The following is a 20,340-nucleotide window of genomic DNA, read 5'->3' as shown; positions in this document are numbered from 1 at the left end:
GTGTCTCTGAGTCCAAGACAAGCACAGACCCTCTGGAATTAAGCAGGTCCAGTCGTCTCCACCCCTGCTCTTCGGGACCTAGCGCTGGGCAGCCTCCGCTCGCACCTGTAGCTGAGGAGCAGGAGGTGCGACCTCATGAACAGCAGCAGAGGAAGCTCTTCCCCAAGCTGGAGGGGAAACGCAGGCTCTCCAGGACGAAAGGGAACCTGCACTTCACCACGAGGCCAGGCTTGAGAAGCAGAGTGAGGCTGGTTCCCAATCTGTACCTGCCAAGCCCCTGCGCCTCGCTGCGCTGTCGGTAGGCAAGGCTGTCATTTCTGTACCGTTTTCCATCGTTACTGAAGAGTGAGCTCCAGCTGGATTGAGTTGCTCATGGAGAAAAGAAACGTGACCTTGTCAGTCTTAGTGACCGAGGACATTTCTGTACTGCTGGTTGCAGGGTCTGCTGGGCAGAATCCATCCACTTACAGAACTGGGTAGTTAACTCAGCAAAGGGGAAAGATGGGAATTGCCCCTCCTGATGGAACAAACTATAAGAAGTTATCTGGACATGTTTCTCACCCTCTAGTAGAGTCAGAATGCTTACCTTACACTGGAAGAGTTTTAAACGTGAATGTTCTGGTTTTCTAAAAAGCAGATGAGGCTGGAGTATAAAAAGTGATATCCCTATTTCTATAATATATCCCAGATGAGGGAACCACAGCAGTTTCTGGAGAACTGGAATGGAGCATCACTTGGGCCTTTAAAACATGTCTATGTTGTATCTTTCTGTCACTAAGTAAGTCTGCGCTTACAGTAGCTCTAATAATGGGGGGAAGTGTTATTAGGAGGAACTTTTTTGCATTTGCTAGTTTTCTAAAACCAAAGTCTGGCTCTGTTGGCTGTGGATGTTTTGCTTTGTCTAATAAATGAATCAACAGTGAGCAGAAATGACCATTTTATATAAAAGCTGTTCTGTTTTGTGTGTTTGTGTTGTTTTAATGAAAGTAACCCAGAGATTTTTGGAGATGTTTTTATACTCAACAGTATAAGGTCAACCCAGGTTTGTTAGTTTTATTTCTGTAATGGATGAAGCTTTAGATAAATGACTGAGCATGAGGCACTTCCCTGAACACTGAGCTACCAGGGCCGGTTAAGGAGTAGCAAAATAGTCACTAAACTCTCCCCGGAGTGAATCTAGTGGTTGATCATAGGGTCCTCGTGGGGGAGAGGATCAAGGCAGCCCTGAACATTAGTCTGGACTAATGACAATTATTTAACATCAGTAACATTTCAATTATACACTGAACTCTTGGCTTTGCATAAGAGATATTTCCATTTGCCTGCAACACAACCACCAGTGCAACTGAGGCTGTTACTGTTTTCGGATGAGGATGTTCCAGCTGTCCTTCCAGCGCAAATCCTGGAGCTCAGCGACCGACAGAGCCGGGTCCCCGTAGGTCACGGGGCTGAACGTGCAGTAGACAAGATAAACCGAGGAGAACCAGGCCACAATGAACGCACTGAACATGCTTTTGGAAAGCAGAGATCTGGGATGGAATGGGGAGAGAAAGAGGAAAAACGAGAATGCAAGTCACATCAAAGTGCGGTCCCTCTTCGTTTCTTTTTCCCTCCCATTCTCCTACAGAAAAATGCCAAAATGTAGCCAAACTATGCTGGAGTAAAGACACTGCTAAGAGGTGGGAAAAAAAATACTGCTTTTCTGCAATAACTTGCCAAGCACTGGAAGAAAGACCCACACTACTTGTTTTGTGCAGCTCTGTTAAAAAACTGTCATGGCCCACGTACCTGCAGAGATGATTGCTGAGGTGCTGTAATACGACGGGAATCAGGAGAATCTGGAACGTGAGGGCAGGGAGGTAGTGGTACAGGAAGAGCGTTTTCTCCATCAGGAAGAAGGGCAGGTAATTCACAGCCCAGCCGCCAACGCAGATCCTCCCCGCTGACAACCAGAGCTGCCACGCATCTGCCAAAGGGAGCACTCTGATCTTAACACTACCCTTAAAACACCACTCCGAAAGTGTAAAGCCTCTAAAACCTACTTGAAGGTTTGTATTTTCTCTATTTTGTGTTAAAAGACCCTTAACTAACTTGAGCACATGTCTCAATGGAAGGAAATGGTTAAACTATGTCACGCTTTTATGAAGCACCTGTCAAGACAGACCAATGCCAAAATGAAGCAGCTTCACCCCGTAACAGTGGGATGCACTTCCAGAAAGCTCACGGAAAACAGGCAGCAGAGATGGCACCTCTGTCAGAAAGAGCACAGCTAAAATAAATACCCTCAACAGAGGCAATATCTCCCTCTATTTCCTTTACAGCAGTCACAGAGGTTCTCTGTACAGCCCAAACCTAATGCCCAGAGATGGTTTTTATCAAGGAATAACTCAAATATGATGCTGGCTGCTATACTGTTTCATGAGATGACGGTCACCTTTCTAAAGGCCATAGGCAGTCTCTAGCTGGGCAGGACAGGGCGCACTCCACACGCCTGTGTGTCCCAAATGAAAAGTTCGAGAGCTGCTGCACAGGAAAAGCTACTGTAGCTGAATACACAGTTGCAAAAAAATGTGGCTCTGGCCCCATTAAAGTCTAGTAGAACAAGAGAACTCATCTCTATCACAGTCAGACCTTTGGGAATGTCGTAAATTCTTCTCCTTCGCCGCACCAGGTACCACAGTGACAAACACACGTAGATCAGCGCAGCCACGTTAGCTGATGCCCAGATGAGGATATTCCCAATGAGGTGGATCTGAGCCTGCAGGATATGAGATGGGCTGAGCCAGAAGGCGGAACGTGCCACAGTTCTTCTGGGTAAGGTCAAACATTACCCACATATACTTGCTAAATTAAAAAATGCAGCATATACCTGGCTAGTAACCTCATTTTTCCTGATCCTTTGTTCCTGATTTTGGAACAAAGCAAGCTGATTGATAAACTTTGATGCTCTTATGCTCTTATTTTTTTTTTTAATGCAAGACATATTTAAAAGACAGTACTGAAGATGAACTCCTCATCTTTTAAACAGAATCAGCAATGGTAGCTACTAAATTGCAGGTTTTTTTCCCTCAAAAAAAAAGTGCAAGAAGTGATTTCATTAAAAGAAATAATTGTAAAGGCAGTATCACATGTTAAAAAAAAAATTCACCCCCCTGAAAGAATTATTTGCTTTGAAAAACCTAGGATTCAGCAGAGCCCATTTTGGCCCAGCTCTTTGGACCAACCTCTCACTAGCCCTGCTCTCAACCTCACTTCTGGAGCCCACCTCAGCACTGACCTGCTTTGGTCCATGGGCTCTCATTAACTCATCTTCAGACTTACCCCAGAGGTTGGGTGGAGCCAGTAGGCAATGTTTGTATCCATTGTGATCCAGTCCAGAGCAGAGGAGCTGTATTTATGCTCCGTATCTTCATTTTTCAATGTTAGTATCTTCCACTAGAACAAAGGAAACAGAATGGAAGCCACAAATGAGGAATCAGGGATGGATGAGCAGCTCCAGCTAAAAGATCTAAGCTCTTAACTTGAAAGCAAAGATTTTTCATCTCTTGTACTAAGGACTGATAATTAAAATGGTTTTATTTTGTTCTAATGATATGCACTTTCCTTAGCAAAATTCTGAAATGTTAGTAAGGGGCATCAACACTACTGATTTCACATATAAAGACATTAAGGCTCAGTTTCAGAGAGATTCTGGATGCCTAACAGCTCTTCCTCCCTTTTCATTTTTTACACAGTCATTCATGTATTCCTTACTGAATAGTACAGTTGAGCAGTTTTCTAAAGCCCCTCTTCTAAGGGCATTCAGATTTTTTTTCTTAATTGAGGAAGCTAAACTATCAGCAAGGAATAAACAATGACTTTTCAGACTCAGAGGTTGCAGAAATGTCTAGTTTCCTGCTCAGCAGAAGAATAAAGGACAAGGCCAACAGAAAGGGAACAGGGAAGATATTCACCTGCAATTCTGCAAATTTGGCCATGAAGCTGAGGTTTTTACTGATGTCCATCTGCGTAGGAGAGTGGAGCTCCACTTCCCTCTCTTTCTGCTCTTGGCCTGGAAGAAAACAGCATGTCTCAGAAAGGGCAATGTAACAGCATGAAATTAAGGGATGAGCCCATGCTATAACCCCGCTCTTCACTCAGGGGGCCTGCAGTAGTCAGATGGTAAGAGACCTCTGAGGGAATTTTTAAGGGGCTGGACACCACAGTCGAGTCAGAGTCCACTCAAAAGCTGTTCAAACCTCTTAATTTCTAGCTGTGTGTCGCCAGAACATCCTGAGAACACACTCATCTCTCTGTACCCAGCACAAGCAATCCCATGGAAAAGAACCTTCCACCCAGGTCCCACTATAGTTAAATATCCAACACAACGGGAAGGTTTTGTTTCTCTTATACCACAAAGGCAAATACTTTCATGCAAAACACACACCTCATGTATTAACACGATACTTTTCTACGACCAGGAGGACCTCCATCCCAGAAATCCATCTAGTGAACACGTACTTTTCCCGTATCTGTGCTCCTCCACATTCCACACCATGCTCTGATGGTAGCCTTTCGACAACTTCTCTCCAACCACCTCCAGCTGCCGGTACCCCCACTCAGGTAGTGATGCTCCACTGAGCTGAAAGTGAAAGATGTTTCAGTCTTACAACCTGCTAATTCGAATTTCAGGCTGGAAACTGCTAGGCCCTAAATGAGCAGCAGATGGGAAAAAGGGACTGTTAAAAAGTATGTGAAGAGTCACCACCCAATGCTGCAGATGGAAGGTCAGTGATCCTGGCAAACACTGTGATGAGACTCTTAACTGTTCCACGTGCCATGAGCTACAACTCACAGACCCAGCACCAATTTGTGAGGCAGTGTGCGAGAATCAGTCATCACGACCTCCTGAGAAGCAGGATAGCTCTGCATGCTGAAGAGGAATCAGTACAAGCACCTGAAACACACACTGTCTTTTTTTTCCCCTTTACCAAATTGAGCAGGTTTTTTATTTCTGTCTATTTATTTGTATGTTTGGTTTATGTGGGTTGGGTCTTTTGGGGCACAGAGATTATAAAAGTCACATGTAGAAAGCAGGTTTATCTAGACAGATAAATCTAACACTTACCTTTAGCACTGCAGAGGTGTTCACATGAACAAATCTCACTTCTGACAGAATTGTCTTCCACACATCTGTATCAGATTCCCGATTTACAATTTCCTACAATAGACAGATTTTGACTGTCATTTTTTCTCAGCTGTTTCTTCCAGAAACAATGTGCTCCTCCCCTCCCTTTAACTACTCACCACTCTCCAGAGGTTCTGTGCTGGCATGGAGATGTTATAATCAATGTAACAGGAGACTTCCTGGGCGTGGGGACTAAGAGGGGCAGCCACATCATGCCTGCAGGACATGACAAAAAGTTAGGTACCCACAGACCCAATGTAATTTACCAGATTTGTATGAAAAACAAAACCATAAAGGTATTGAGTTGGCTTACACCAATTTCATCAACAAAGTAAACCCAAATAATCCATTTGTACAGATTGCACTGTTTACTCTGAAAGAGAACACTCCCATTAACAAGAGCTGCCAGGAACAGGCTTGGAGGAAGCCAATACAGATGACTGCTGTCCTGGGCTGCAGAACAAGCCCTGATTGTGACAAACAGAGAAGCTGTTCACTGGGGTTTCTGATAATGAACAAATGGGGTTTGGAAGGGACACAGCAAAAACCCAAGGTCAGGATGTTCCCCTTCCGAATCTGAGCGATATTCAAGTGCATGCTCCATCCCTCTGGATAAGAGTCAGGAGGCCATTTCATAGTGCAGTCTTTACAAAACAGGCAGGAACCCAGAGCAGTCAGCCTCAGCACACAGGTGTCTCCAAAATATTGTCTTAACTTTCACAGCACACCCACCACCCAAGATTACACTATGAAAATCACCAGAGCTGCTATCTGCTGGTCTCACAAAATAGTAAATGTCTCCACTTTCCTGGAGAGAAGGCAGAGAAGGGGGAAGGATGGAGCCTCACAAAGGGAAATACGTATTTATGACTCTGCAGAACCAGCAGGAATTGTATCAGGTAACTATGAGCCAACATGTCTGCATCCATCATTAATCCCTTTCAAGACCCACAGCACAGCAGACCAGAAACAACTAGAAGGCACTGAATAAGAATTTGGTTAATATCACACCCTACTGCCAAGCCAACTCCACAAAATAAATAAGCACTGAATCCTTTCCCCAGGGCACAGGGATGACCTGTGTGACTAACCACGAGGCCCCTCCTAGCCCTGCTGTTTAAAAATCCATCAATAACAGGTAGTTTATAGTGTAGCTGAACGTAAGGGTCCTGCAGCTCCACACCAAACAGTTATTCTGAGAAACAGGAAAACATTGAGCAAGCAGGCTTGGAAGAGGCTGGGGAAAAAACAGTCTTACGTGTTGAGGTATCGCGTTGTGATCCCATGCACCAGCTGCACAATGTGTCCGTGCCTGACGGGACGGGGTGGGTTACTCACCACCAGCTGCTGCCTGGTGGAGTGAGACACAAGGGGAAGCGGTTACCCTCTTTCTAAATAATGCAACCTTGTCACGACCAAACTATCAGGTCAAGAAGATGCAGATATGGATAAAAGAAGAAATGGTAAGACGAAAAATTCAAGCAATTGATAGATTACACCATAATGGAAACAAGGCCAAGGCAAAGAAGAGTTAAGGACAGAATGACTCAGGGGACTGGTAAGGGGATACCGACAACCCAGCCTTTAGGTCAGTGGTCTGAATCCAGGTCAGCCAAGAGCTAGTCCAGGTTATTCCCATCTGACAGCTGCTTGGTGGCTTCCGTGAAATGAGTAAGTGCTTCAGTGAGAGCTGACAGGTGTTCTTACCATCACCAGTGTCACTTTTGGTAGAGATTAATGGCTATGTCCATGAAAGAGACCAAGCTCAACTTGCCTCTGAACAGGCTGGGTGCGTGTTCTGGCAAGGGGCAATGCTGCAGCTGATGTAGCTGCTGCCTGGACTTGATCACTCTGTGAGGCAGCCTACACGTTCCCCAGGGCTTGTAAGAGTCTTGAGTCTGAATTTTAAGGAGATACCATTTTCTGTGGTTCCCAAAAAGAGTCTGGTAGAGCCTACCCTTGTAAGGTTTGTACCATGGCCAAACTTTCCTGGTGTGGATAAGACATACAATGGCACACAGTCCTGCTGGCAGGGCTGTTTATGCAGTTCCCAGAGTAACGTGATAACCTACAAAAGCAACTTTTTGATCAGTGTAAAATGACATCGCACAAGGGCTTTCACTGGCAGAGCTGCAGGAACAAAGAGCCCTGCTCCTAACTGACAGTTACATGGGGGAAATGCTCTGTCATGGGCACACACCTGAAACCTGGAATCCCTCCTGATGCGACAGGCTCTACAGTTCAACCCACATTTGAAGTACAAAGAAATATTCATTCTGCAAAAGTGATTTCTCCTCTCTTCTGAGACCTACTCAAGTTTGATAAACTCATCAAGGCATTTTAATGCCAAGGCTTCCACACTTCAAAAAAGCAGAATTTCACTTTCATGCATAGCACCTGAAGAGTTCCCATCAATGTCATTCCTCTTTAAAGTTCCCTTTGCGCACTGCACAACTGAAGCCCTGGTAGGAGCAAAAAATAGAATTTCTGAGCCTTCAGTAATGCTTCTAACAAAATGAAGATGATGGGGAAGAGAGACAGTCTGACCAACTCTGCAGCTGAAATGATTTTCCTCAGGGCTTCAACCTCCATAAAGAGAGAATGATTATGTTCCATCTAAGCTAAGCACTACTTCTGTGCTTGCAGCAGGCTGGCATTTAAGTCCCTTGCATACTCACATTCCTGGATCTTTGACAATCCACCAGTTGTTCACATCCTTGAAGGGATAACACGTCACCTGCTGCTGGTGGGAACTGCCTCGGCCGTTATCATACCTGAACAGAAGGTTAAAATAAAACAGGAATAGTGGAATAGTACATGTCTGTGCTCAGGCACAGCAATACAGACCTGCATCAGATCACTGGCTCCTCTCTTATGAGGCACAGAGAACCTGTGCATTTACAGAGTGCTTGGAAGGCTTAATGGACAGACTGCCAGAACCCGAACTAAGGTATCTGGACTGCCAGATGAACCAGGCTGTATTTTCACAGGAAGATTAAATAATAAGCCCGGGATTCCTCACCTGATGGGATAAGTGTTCTTGTGAGAATGGAGCCAACACTGCATGGGTTTGCCCAATACATTCCGCAGAGTAATCTGGGAGCCATAAGCCACCTCCAAGGGTTGGCCCTGAGTGATTCGAGCTAGCCCACCCTGCAAAGCATAATGTGAGGATGAATGGAAAGAAGAAACTGCAACCAGAGGCTGTCTAAATTCTGGTCACTTCTCACTTAAACAGCAGTAGTTTGGCCAAACGCCTTCCTGTCTGGTTGTATCTAAAAAAAGTTCATTGGTAAAAAGCTTTTCACTTGTGACTAAGATTTCTATCCTTTTTTTTTTTCTTTAAATTAAAGCAGCATTACAGCACAAAAGCAGAAAAAAAATTATAAAAGGAATAAATCTGCTGAATCAAAATAACAAGAGTGCAGGTGTGACCACATTTCTTTTACCTCTAAGCTGGCTTGGAAAGCACTTGTCATAATTTGGTCGTGAGGCCCAGAGCGGTACAGCAAAGCCAGGTGAACATAGAAGAAGGACAGGTACATTGTCACTGGAATGAGGATGAGGGCCAGCCCCCGAGCCAGAAAATGGCACATCAAGGAAACCTAGAACACAGATAATTCACTGTTTTCATGCCCCAGATACTAAAAATACTGCTGCACATTACCTGTTTTACAAATTCTACAATATGAGATATGCAAACTATGATATGGGACTGTAGTATAAAAAACTGCTACAAGTAGAATTGTGACCTGTAGTTTTGGAAATCTCCCAGGTGTTTCTTGTTATGAAGGGTTACACATGATGTATTCTGAATGCTGTGCTACCTACATTTGACAAATTTTGGTCTCCAATCATATGCCAGAAGTGGAGTCCTGCGATGACCAAAAGCAGCATGTAGGTGAACAGGCCCATATATTTTACTCTGAGAAAAAGAAAAAAATCAACTGGTTTAACACCTATACACATCTAAGACTGTTACTTAATGCACAATGTATACATTCAAATTCTCTCTTGAACAGGATACATTTAAATCCAAGGGCTTTCATTCATGACAAATTCAGTATGCCAATATACATGCACTTCAAGGCTTTGACTCTAGAAGGCATAATTTGTTTGCTAATTAAATTAAATAACTGGCAGTGACAAAGGCAGAGAACCTTCTCGGTAACAAGGTGACAGATCAGAAAGCACTGAGTCATTTAATTCAGACTTACTGAAGCTTGAGAGGACTATGAAGGAGGGGTGAAATGCTGACGCTAACTTATAACATAAAGATATCTCTGAGAAATACACTTATGTTCTTCCCAAGATAGTACTCTTTAATGCCTGGCATCACTCTCAGTAAGTTGACATGTTTACTTCAGGAACAGTCTGTTGGGCAGGAAAGTCAACTTACAACAACCACGTGTTGGTGCTTACCCAACTGCACACGAACAAGCTACTCCAGTCAACAGAAGCCAAAACCACCAGCTTCCAGAGAAGGCACTTAAATAAAAGGACAAAGGAAAGAATGTTACAATGAGATCTGAATAAATGCTTGGATTTCTAACACACTTGCTTGAATACAGGTAATTTAACTTGGGAAAAAAAGTCTGCAGGACACCACTAATTCTGACTCCACTCAGAGGTACCTCATACACAACTTCCATGCTACCAGGAGGGCAGGATCAGAACCCAGGGGCAGGTCAGCCCTTGAGGTGCAGGATCCATACCCAGGTCCACCTTTCCACAGAGGATGCACGAAGGGAGGACATGGAGGAATATGGATGTAGGTGGGAGGAAGAGAGATGCAGAAGGAGGTTCATCACTAAAATACCTGATATGGGGAGTTCAAGGGGTAGGAAAAAAAAAAAAAAAAAAAAGGATAGGAAGCAAATCCTGGAAAAAAAAAAAAAAAAAAAGTGTCCCACTTTTTCACATGTTCCAGAAAAACACACTCCTAGAATTTGTTGCTTGTTCGCTCATGTCCTTCCAGGCTTCGGATATCTGAAAACACTGTGCTCGCATCTACCGGATGAACCACAAATACAGCCAAATTCGGGGCTGCTTTATCCACATGGCCAGAACTGCCAAAAGTGTGAGCAGAGCTAAAGGGGCAGCGCTGACAGCAGCTGTGCTGGCAGAACTCCCCTCGCAGAGATAAAAGCGGATCCGCTTCAGAGCAGTGCTCTGGAGTTGAATGCAGTGGGGTTCAGTGGAGTAGCATGGGATAATATGGCATGTAGGGAGGTGACATGGGGAAAAGTGAAAAAAAGGTGACAAACGGCATATGGTAAAGAGGAAGAAGGTGAAGCAAAACTGGAAGAATGTGGCATAAAGTAGCCCGTGACATTTGACCTTGTGGGGTGACCTTTGACCATTTCAGCATAACCTTGGCCTTTCGGGAAAAGTGGTATAATTGGCAAGAGAGTGGTGCAAAGTGGAAGAGAATTAGGTGGATTAAAGTGGCATAAGGAAGTACACAGTTAAATGGACTAAACTGGAAGAAACAAATCTGGAGTAAAGTGGAGAAATGGAGGGTCAATGGCTAAGGACAGAACCATGGTGAGGGTCAAAAAAGTCAGGTCGAGCACAAGGTTCGGGCTACAGATCCAAGATCAGGTCCGGAATCAGGTCTGGGGTAAAGGTCCACAGTCAAGGACCAGAGTCAGCTTCAGGGTCAGGTCCAGGGTAATTTCTGGAGTCAGGTCAAGGGTCAGGTCCAGAGTAAAGGGCCAGAGTCAGAATCTGGGGTCAAGATCCGGGGACAGATCCCGGGTCAAGTTCCGGGGTCAAGTTCGGGCTCAAGGTCTGGAGTCTGAACCTGGGTCAAGCTCTGGAGTCAGGTCCAGGGTCTAAGTCTGGATTCAAGGTCTGGGGTCAGGTTCGGGGTCAGATCCGGAATCAAGTCCATGGTCAAGGTCCGAGGTCAGGTCCGGAATCAGGTCCAGAGGCAGCGCCAAAGTCAAGGTCCAGGGTCAGGTCTGGGGTCAACGTCCGGGGTCAAGGTCCGGGGTCAAGGTCCAGGGTCTGGTTCAGAGTTGAGACCGGAACTGGGTCTGGGCACAGGTCCAGGATTAGGTCTGGGGTCAGGTGCGGAGTCAAGGTCTGGGATCAGGTTCCCAATCAGGACAGGGGTCAGGTCTGGAGCCGGATCTCAGGTCAAGGTCTGGATTCAAGGTCTGGAGACAGGTCCAGGGTCAAGGACTGGGGTCAGGTCTGGAGTCCAGGTCTGGGTTCAGGGTCCTCTGTTAATGTCCAGGGTCAGGTCTGGGGTCAAAGTCCAGAGTCAAGGTCCAGAGTCATGTCCTGTGTAAGTGTCTTCCAGTGTAGGAAATTGGTACAAATTAGGGTGGTGTAAAGGAAGATCAAGCATTGTGGAGTAAAAAGTGCTAAATTGTCAGAAAGCAACCTGGAGTAAAGTGAAGCCAAGTCGTGGGTCATAAAGACTTGCACCTTGAAATAAAGGGGTCTGGAGCACACTGGAATTACATCCAGAAAAATGGCATAAAGAGTAAGGAAGTGTTGTAAAGTTTAATGGAACAAAGTGGAGCAACGTGTGGGACATCAAGTGCAGTGCCTTGGAGTAAAGTTGTCTCAAGTACAGTGGAATGACATGTAGGCCTAAAATGCAGCAAAGTGGGGTAATGTAGAATCTCCTTCCCTGGAAATATTCCAAACCCGCTTGGATGCAATCCTGTGTGCTCTAGGTGACCCTGTGTGTGCAGGGGGGTTGGACGAAATCATCTCTAAAAGTCCCTTCCAGCCCTTACCATTCTATGATTCTATGACAGTGAAGTGGTGCAACGTGGCATCTTAAGGTGATAAGTCATGGAATTTACAGAGAGAGGAAGTGAGTTTCAGAACAGTGGAGTGACTTACAGAAAAACAAAAAGAGTCTGTGATAAAAAGAGTCATCAAAGGAATGCAGAAGGATCAGCAAGAATACAGCTTTACCTACAGCTCTGTGAATTGCAGAACTTCAGGAAGCACAAAACTGCAAGCAGGATAAAAAATATCAGTATTGATTCCAGAAGCATGAACCTCGATTGAGCGATCAAAGAGTTCTCTGTTGAAAAAGATAAATGGACACAAGATTATGGACTCTTATCTGGAGTCGAGGAAACTACTAGGTAAGTGCTCTACCTCAGCAAATAACATGATTATGCAAAAGAATAGGCTACCTCTGTACAAATGGTCCATCTATTTTCTATTTTGTTTTGAAAATGAGCCTTGAATGCCCCCCTCTGCACAACTGTATGTACTCTTCCTTTTACAAGCTCTAAAAATTTAAAGGGATAGGGAACCTCCCTCTTTGTATGAAGAATGTGACCTAAGGGATCAATCTTACCTAGGAGAATCAGAAGAGCAGCTCCAAGTGCAGCACAGTGGGAGAAGTGCATTTCTACCAAAATCTGGTATGCTAAAGGGACACAGAGGGCACCAGCCAGTGCTGGCAGGAGTCGCAAGGACCAAACAGGAACATTCAGGCTATATTCTAGAATAGGAGAAAATAATGATAAAACAGTTTGGAAACTGCAGAGAAGCTGGTTCAATACAGAACTCCTTATGACTACAACAACTTGTTGAATGTAATTCATTGTCTAGCTTGTACTACTTAACTACTTAACTGTTTTAACTGATCAAAAACTTCCATTTGCAGAGCAACATAATGCCTTAAACTTTCACGTAGAGGTCCTCAGGAGCCCTAGTTAAGAGAACTAGAAATAAAGCACTATTTCCACTAGTCAGGAAAAAGAAATCTGTCAGCTGCTCAAACACTGCTTATTTTAACAAATGAGAAAGCTAAAATCAGTTCTTACCAGCTCCAATTCTGTTCCATAGGAAGTTTCCATCAAATCCCCCTAAGTAACCTAAAAAAAAAAAAAAGAATCAGAATTTCCAGTGTCAAAATTGGAGCCTAAGAACAGGAGCTAAATAGCTCTGGAACCATTTCACTAACACACAGCTCCTCCACAAATACAAAGCCTCTTTCCAAAAAACAGGGCTCCTCTCTCCTACTGTTTTGCCTCTAACAGTGCTTGATAAACTGTAGAAGCATGAAGAAAACACACTGGAAACAACAGACTGCCAGTGAAAAAAGTGTAGGTAGATTTAATCCCTCCTTCCCAGACACTTGCACATTGTGCAAGTCTCGGTTACACCAAGGAACTCAGGCCTTCCGCTCAATTTGCTACTTAATATTTCTAGTCACTAGCACTTCTCATCTCACGATTCTCTTCATGCAAATGCCTGGATAACAATGAGATAAGAGATACGTGGCAGTGTCACTTCCCAAACACTCATGTTATAGCCCTGTTATGATACTACATAAGGGAAATCCTACATCAGCATCTCTAAACTGCTTTTTATTTTGCCCCAATGACATGAGTTGGCAACTTATATTTAACCAGAACCTCTCTTATATTTAACCAGAACCTCTCTAGGAAGAAATGCCCTACCTCCCAAAGCCAGCAGCATATGGCCAAAAGGAGGGCCACTGTCATCCACGAAGAAGATTCTCTTCATGTAGAGGGAAACGAACTGGCCATAATAAACTTCATCAAAACTGAAACACAACAGACAAAAAACACGTTAAGTCCCACTGGAAGCACCTGGCAAGATACAGGGATACTAGGGAAGGAAATCCTGGTTTGTTGGCAGAAGGCTAAAAATACAATACACACATGTTTTAAGAAAAGGAATCTGTGGATCAAATAGGAAGCAAAACATTTTACTCACACTACAGCCCGGGGATAGGAAAGCCCTCGGAGACGGCTTATTAATCCCATCACAGTCAATGCCAAGAGGTTCATATTTATCTCCGCTGTGACCACAATTGGATTCTTCAGAAATCCCAACATCCTGTCAAAGGTCTGTTCAAGAACTTCTCTTCAAGCAAGAAAGAATCAACAGCCACCCTTTTGCTATCTGAAGAACACCTGACAGAAAGCAATGCAACAATACTTTTGGCTACTAGTAACTGATGGCACCCCGACTTGGTTTCGTGGATTGTGCATATGTTTTCCACTGTACAGACAGCTGTAACTCTAACTGTGAAAAACAATGAAGTTACTAAATTCCCCCCCCGCTATAGATTAATTCAATAACATATTCTGCTGCTCTGTGTGCTATGCAAACCTCCCAGGGCAAACTGTGGTGCCAATGGTACATAAGACAGATGCTCAGGTGCTAGGCTGCTATTACGGCTTTTTACTTATTTATTTATTTTCTTGGAAACTACATCTTTGGTAGGTCAGGGGAAACCCACAAACATTCTCTTGCAAAGCTGGCATCTCCTAACTGGAAGCTACTGGGACAAACCTTTCTGCACGGCTGGGATAAGGTGAGCACAAGGCAGGACGCACGCGCCACACGAGTCCTGTCACCTCCAAACGCGAGTCCTGTCCCACCTGCCCTGCGGAGCTGCCCTCTGCACAACCCCCCTCCTGCAAAACTGCTCCGCACCCCTCGCCCTTGCAGCAGAGCAGCAGGAACCCCCACCCCGAGCCGTGTACCCCTCCTGAGCCCGTCAGGGTCAGCAGGACCCTGCGAGCAGCCTCGCACCGTCCCCCGGAGCTTTACAGGGGGCAGGTGGGACCCTGACTAGGCCTCATACCCCTTCCCACCCTGGGAGGGGGCAGGGGGATGACCCCCCCCCCCCAAGGTCCCATTCCCCCTATTCAGCCTTTCGGGGAGGGGCTCTAGGATCACTGCCCCCCTCCAGGCCTCGTGCCCCGCTTTGCGGGTGAGCAACAGGGCCCCTAACCCACTCCTTCCGGCCAGGTCTCCCCCTGAAGCCCTATACGGGTGGGCACGAGAGCCGCTGCCCCCAGCCTCGCTCCCCTCCCTCGAGCCTTACAGAGCGGGGGAGGGCGGCGCGGCCGCAGCCGGGCCCGGGCCCGGGCCCCGCGGGGCGGCGGCGGCGCCGAGGGGGCGGCAGCGCCTTCTCCGCCCGCCCGCCCGCCGCCACAGCGCCGGATGTGACGTCAGGCGCACGTGGCCTCCTAAAGGAAGCGAGCCCTGTTGCTAGGGCAACGCTACGGGGCGGAAGAAGACGCCATGGCGGGGGCCGCCATCACCGCCGCCCTCCCCAGCAGGGGGAGCTGCTGCTTATAATTATTTAACCAAAACAAAACGACAGTGGCTTTTTTTTTGAGAAAAGCATAATCTGCTTTATTTTTTTAACTTTTTTATTTAAATAAGGAGAATTCTTTCATATGGAAAGAGCTAATACAATCACATATTTGAAAGGAGAAACAATAGGTACTGAAACGAGGAAAAAAGGGCAATAAAGTGTGCCGCAACTGGCCTGGTGATTCCGTGATTCGAGTTCCGGTCCAAGTAAAAGTTTCCAAAAAATATAAACAAGTTTTGCACGTTACACAATTATCCATCGTCTGCCCTTTCAAATATCTGGTCTACATGGAAAGACAAAGAGAGGAAAGGCCAAAAAAAAAAAAATTACAGGTTCATGAGGTTAAAAGCTTTAAGGAGTACAATATCCCCTTGAGAAACAACAAATGCAATTTATACGGAACGGGAAAAAGGATTCCAGCTAGGACAACGCCTGGAGACATGCGGAGGAGGGAGCGCCTCACTGCTGCGGCTGTGATTCCCAGGGCTACTGCTCGAGGTTATGGCTGCAGAGGTCTGGAGGAACCTGCCGAAGCCACGAGGGTGGCCGTGGCCACCAGGAAGGCCTGGTGGTCTTTGGATTAAAACAAGAAACGTAAAAGAAGGGCTGGAAGAAGTCCCACTGCTTTTGCAAGACCCTCATCTCTCATCGATGGGCCGCATCTTGGGATAATCTGATGCTAGTTGTACATTAATCCTTACAAGGAAATCTTTCTCACGCGGAAACTGTGCTGCCGTACGTCAAAAAAAATCCCTTGCTTCAAAGAGTTAATCTGTGTTTAACCAGTCAGAAGCAAAAGATGTGGTTAAGGATATGGAACAGAATAGATCGTAGCATGCAGTGGTGCTCACTTGGTAGTGAATATAGCAGCCTGCCGAAAGGTGAGACATAGCCAAAGTGCTAAGCTCATTTTTTACTATATATCTATAAATACACGGGAACCACAGGGCAGCTTGTAGCTTTGAAGCATTCTTGCAAGGAAATTGTCAAAGAGAGTGCCTCTCTGCATGAGCACAAACACGTATGGAGTCCAATGGGCTGCAGAGACATTCAGAGTCACCAACTACGGTGCAGATGGCACATGGCAGAGCCAGGAGTGAATTATGAAAGATCAACAGTATCTGTTTCAGTAGTGACTGTGCTGCTTCCGCTTGTCATTTAAAAACATATTGGAGCCTGCAAAAAATATGTATTTTTTTCTCTTCTCTTTTTCTTCCCTGACCTCAAGTTTGTGTTTTTTAAATTAAGAGCCAAAAGCAGGCTGAGCTAGAAAGCAGCACTGAATGCAGCCGCAAGACCATGAATCATTGTGTAAGAAAACCACTTACAAACGTGCTACAGACCTTTCTATGAGCAATCTAAGTAAGGAGCAGCAGAGTCAGCCTCTGAATATTTCTGCTTCACCCATTGTTGTTGAACATGTGGATTCCACTTCTCCCTCCCACTGCATCTTTCCTAGCAGAAGGAGCCTGCAACATGGTAGCTCATTTCCAGCTAAAACAAAAGGAATAGCAGCGAGGGAATAAAGCACTAGGGTGCTACCCTTTAGCAGTAGAGATGGCAAGAAGTAACCCCTATAAATCATACCCATGTCCTGTACATCTCCACCCTCTTCCTCCCTCCAAGCAGAATTTACCTACCTACCAGCACATTTTCACACCTTAAGGATCAGAGACTTTCCTTTAGGATGAAAAGCACCACAAACTGCACTAACCTTGCGTTAGCTTTAAACAAACAAAAACATATGCTACAGAAGGATATTGCACCTTAGAAATTTGGGCTCTAAAACCGCTTTCCATCACACAAAACTCCATTAAGTGAAAGAGAGTCTTGTCAACTGCAGCTGACAGTCACGCAAAGGTGAGGAATGAAATGAAGCTCACATGCATTTCTTGGCCTTTCCTGCACAGAATAATTCAGACATAATATATAAATAGAGCAGTGAAACAATTACTTTTTCACCTAGACCTACAACATCAAATACGTATAAATAAATTCTAGTGTTTTATTCTGTTACGGGAAGAAATGGAGAAGATAAAAGAGAAAGAAGGATGACCTTTTTCAACAGGAAGAATTGTAGTTCTGATGGCATTTACACCAGAGGGACTGCAACATCTTGTATCCAGCAATAACCTGATTTCTCCAACACGTAAGACCATTTTCATGTCGTACAGGTGGGAGAAAAGAGGTTAGTGTCTTTGTAAAGCTTAAGTAGTGTGTCTAGAGGTAGGGAAGAGATGAGAAGAGGGAGGCTTGGAAAAGTCTCTGTAGCCATTACAGTTAGAACCTGGGCTAATATTAGCTAGGGCCAGCTGGGCAGAAAGACAACATAAAGAAAAAAAAACAACTCTGTTGTTCATGATATTCCAAGGAAGAAAGAGGATGACTTACTGAGGGAGCAATCTTTGGAAAATCCTGGGAGCAGGCCTAGCAGATGAAGAGGCTGGTCTGGGAGATGTCTGAAGGCTAGGGAATTACTTGTCACTAAATCTTAAACCCTGTACTTTGGAGGATGCTATAGAGAGATACTGGCACACCCTGCTCTGAAGTTAAAAATCCACAAAACAAGAGGGAAAAAAAAAAAGAGCTTTTATTTTTCTTAAAAGTACCATCCTATCCCTTTCCCTTTGGGTTCTCTGCCATGTGCAGTGGGGACACCTGTGGAGAGGGGACGTTACTATGCCTAAGTTAGTTTAGGTTTCTAAGCTCTTTTTAAAGCTATTGTATAAACATTCTGATTTACACCTAGCTTAAAACTTCAAATGCATCTCTAAAAGTTATGAAGAATCTTTCCCAGAAAGGGAAAAAAAAAAAAAAAAAAAAGCAAACGAAGAAACAAAAACACCTTTCAGATCCTTTCCCAAATACATTCTTTGTTCAAAATATCTTCTTTGGAACCACCAACAAATGACTTGCTGCCACCTAGCAGAGGCAGATGGGACAGACAATTAGCAAGCTATCATCTACTGCAGAAATGAAGTTTTCCTTCCCTCATTCCGGAGCGACTAGCCTACTTTACATTTTGAAGGAGTTAAACGACACAAACCAAGTTAGCCGGAAGTAGCTGAGTTTACTTACGCCTGACTTTCAGCTGAAGGACTCCAAGCACTTTCAGGAACTTGTAAATCCATCCTAAAAGTCTACACACACACACATACACACGCACCCCGCGAAACCAAACAACCCAAGAAATAAAACCCAGCCCCCTCCCCCTGGGACTTTCCTTTCATATAGCATCAAATAGTGAGCAAGCATAGGGTGGCAAGGCTGTATATGCACTATATGCAACTGCACCAGAAGGAAAGAACCCTTTGCTGTTCATCTGAGAAAGGAGAACAAAAGGATGATTCCAAACTGCCTCTGTAACCATGTGCTTCCAACGCCAGCAAAAAGGAGCTTCTTTGTATGCTAAAACAGCTGCTTTGCAAAGGAGCTCCCGTGCTGATGGGATTCCATGCGAGGTTTACAGGAGGCTGTGAGTTAGAAAGAGGAGCAGAAACAAGACCTTGGGAGAAGGGAGGAGAGCAAAGCTTAGGAAAGCAGCCCCAAGGGAGGAACACAACACAGAGCTAGTCTCAGGAGACACGAAGAATGAGAGTGGCCAAGGTAGGGAGCATAAGAGAGCATCACAACTACAAAAAGTAGTCCATACAGACCCGTTGGCTCTAGCCAACTCTTCTGACCCATGTGAGGTGAAGAGATTTTTTTCTTAACAGAGTTTACATTTTGTAAATCTATGCTTTACATTTTGCTGCATGTGTACAGTCACTAGAAAAAAAAAATCCCAAACCCACAACAAAACTAGATCCAGATGAGCTTGCAACAGAAATTCGGTGATTTTTTTCTTAAAACGAAAATGCCACATTTTGTTGTGCACAAGGCACCCCAAAGCTACAGTTAAAGTGGTGCAAGTTTCAAGATTAATGCACTGATTTACAATATACCTTTAGTACACATTTACTTCTACTGCAAGCACTGCTTCTAGCTTAGAACAAAAATACTGAAAAAATGAACACCTTAACTGTCCTGTATTTCTCTTAATCAAGTAACCTGAAAGGCTAAATTGGCTGGGAAAAAATACACTCAAACCAACTCAGGTTATAAGAGTCATGATTCTCAAAGTAGCGCAGAACCATATATAAAACTAAGCAAGATTCCGTCAGAACATTTCTGTTGAAGAGAATTCTTTTCTGGAAGGAATGAGGGAGGCAGAAAGAAGGGGAAAAATGAGAGAACATATAAAAGTTCTGCTATAAACAAAGATATAGCTTTTTTTTTTTTTTTTGTAAAAACCTCAGCTGCCTTTAAAATGAAAAACCTCAAACTAACCCCTCTCCCCCAGTTGCCACTCCGCTGAGACAGAAGTAGGGAAGGAGAAGGATGGGCTTTGCCAAGTGAGCTATCACAGCTACCTGCGGATGGGGTGGGGGAGAAATGGCTGGAGCCACTTAAAAGTCACATGGGGCTTGGCGGTTGGTTTGTTTTAAAGCAAGCAGGTCAATGTCATATCCACTGTTTCAAACTGCTTTGTTGGGAGAGGGGCTTGGATGATGTCACTGTAACCAGTCAATGTGGGGTGGGGAGTGGATCTGGCGAGATTTTCTGGAGATCCAGCGGGGTCCAGTCTACGCTGTGGTGCCTCCCAGCCAGCAGAACGTGCTGGGCATCAGAGGTGCTCCTAGGCCTTGCTTTCTTCCACTTTTACTGCCTGAGGTTTGATCGCTCCTGTACGCACTGGCTTCATCTGGTTCGTGGAGGCCGTCTCTTGCAGCTTTACTGCTCCCAGATTGGCTTTCGATTCATCCACTCGCTGCTTTGCCTTTTGACATACAGAAACAAAGCGTTAGCTACCACAGAGAACTCTAGCCAGATATTAAAAACAGACCGTGATCAGCACTCATGAAAAGCATACGTTCGCTCCAGAATTCAGGCACTGCTGTCACACGTTGCTGTCTAAAATACCTCACATATACAAATCTCAAAGTGACTCACAAGCTTGTCGGAGCAAAGAACCCATAAAAATCTCAACAACAGATAACTCAAGCAGTATGAC

At 44.9% G+C, this 20,340-nt stretch overlaps 2 protein-coding genes across 7 annotated transcripts in view; both read right to left on the bottom strand.

The window, feature by feature from the left end:
- Positions 1-1,323: 1,323 nt before the first annotated feature.
- Positions 1,324-14,027, bottom strand: POMT1 (protein O-mannosyltransferase 1). Its single transcript, XM_010212916.2, has 19 exons — positions 13,892-14,027; positions 13,612-13,718; positions 12,973-13,023; positions 12,501-12,647; positions 12,107-12,218; positions 9,590-9,655; positions 8,999-9,092; positions 8,617-8,772; positions 8,190-8,320; positions 7,846-7,941; positions 6,426-6,518; positions 5,287-5,383; positions 5,108-5,200; positions 4,501-4,621; positions 3,954-4,051; positions 3,322-3,435; positions 2,632-2,758; positions 1,789-1,966; positions 1,324-1,529 (listed from the first exon to the last, which is right to left on the bottom strand). The coding sequence occupies exons 1-19, from the start codon at positions 14,011-14,013 to the stop codon at positions 1,355-1,357; spliced, it is 2,178 nt and encodes a 725-aa protein (XP_010211218.2). The 5' UTR covers positions 14,014-14,027; the 3' UTR covers positions 1,324-1,354.
- Positions 14,028-16,022: 1,995 nt separating this feature from the next.
- The window catches only part of PRRC2B (proline rich coiled-coil 2B), a 45,178-nt gene continuing 40,860 nt past the window's right edge, over positions 16,023-20,340 (bottom strand). For all 6 annotated transcript variants that reach the window (XM_088525284.1, XM_088525287.1, XM_088525286.1 and 3 more), the window contains one exon: positions 16,023-20,106. In XM_088525284.1, the coding sequence (XP_088381410.1) occupies positions 19,966-20,106 (141 nt within the window). In that variant the 3' untranslated portion in view covers positions 16,023-19,965. The remainder of the gene's footprint in view (positions 20,107-20,340) is intronic.

This window comes from Tinamus guttatus, unplaced genomic scaffold, assembly GCF_059628265.1.
Source record: "Tinamus guttatus ecotype Peru unplaced genomic scaffold, ASM5962826v1 Tinamus_guttatus_pri_ptg000226l, whole genome shotgun sequence".
Taxonomy (NCBI): domain Eukaryota; kingdom Metazoa; phylum Chordata; class Aves; order Tinamiformes; family Tinamidae; genus Tinamus; species Tinamus guttatus.
Note: the sequence above shows the minus strand (reverse complement) of the source record. Positions and strands in the feature narration are given on the sequence as shown.

Bases quoted from the DNA above. Each gene is read 5' to 3' on its own strand.
- POMT1 (XM_010212916.2), bottom strand. From the start codon at position 14,013: ATGTTGGGATTTCTGAAGAATCCAATTGTGGTCACAGCGGAGATAAAT. The intron at 9,093-9,589 runs GTAAGCACCAAC...TCTTTTTCTCAG, and splicing joins GCTTGTTCGTGTGCAGTTGG to AGTAAAATATATGGGCCTGT. The intron at 4,052-4,500 runs GTACGTGTTCAC...GTTTTCTTCCAG, and splicing joins GGAGCACAGATACGGGAAAA to GCCAAGAGCAGAAAGAGAGG.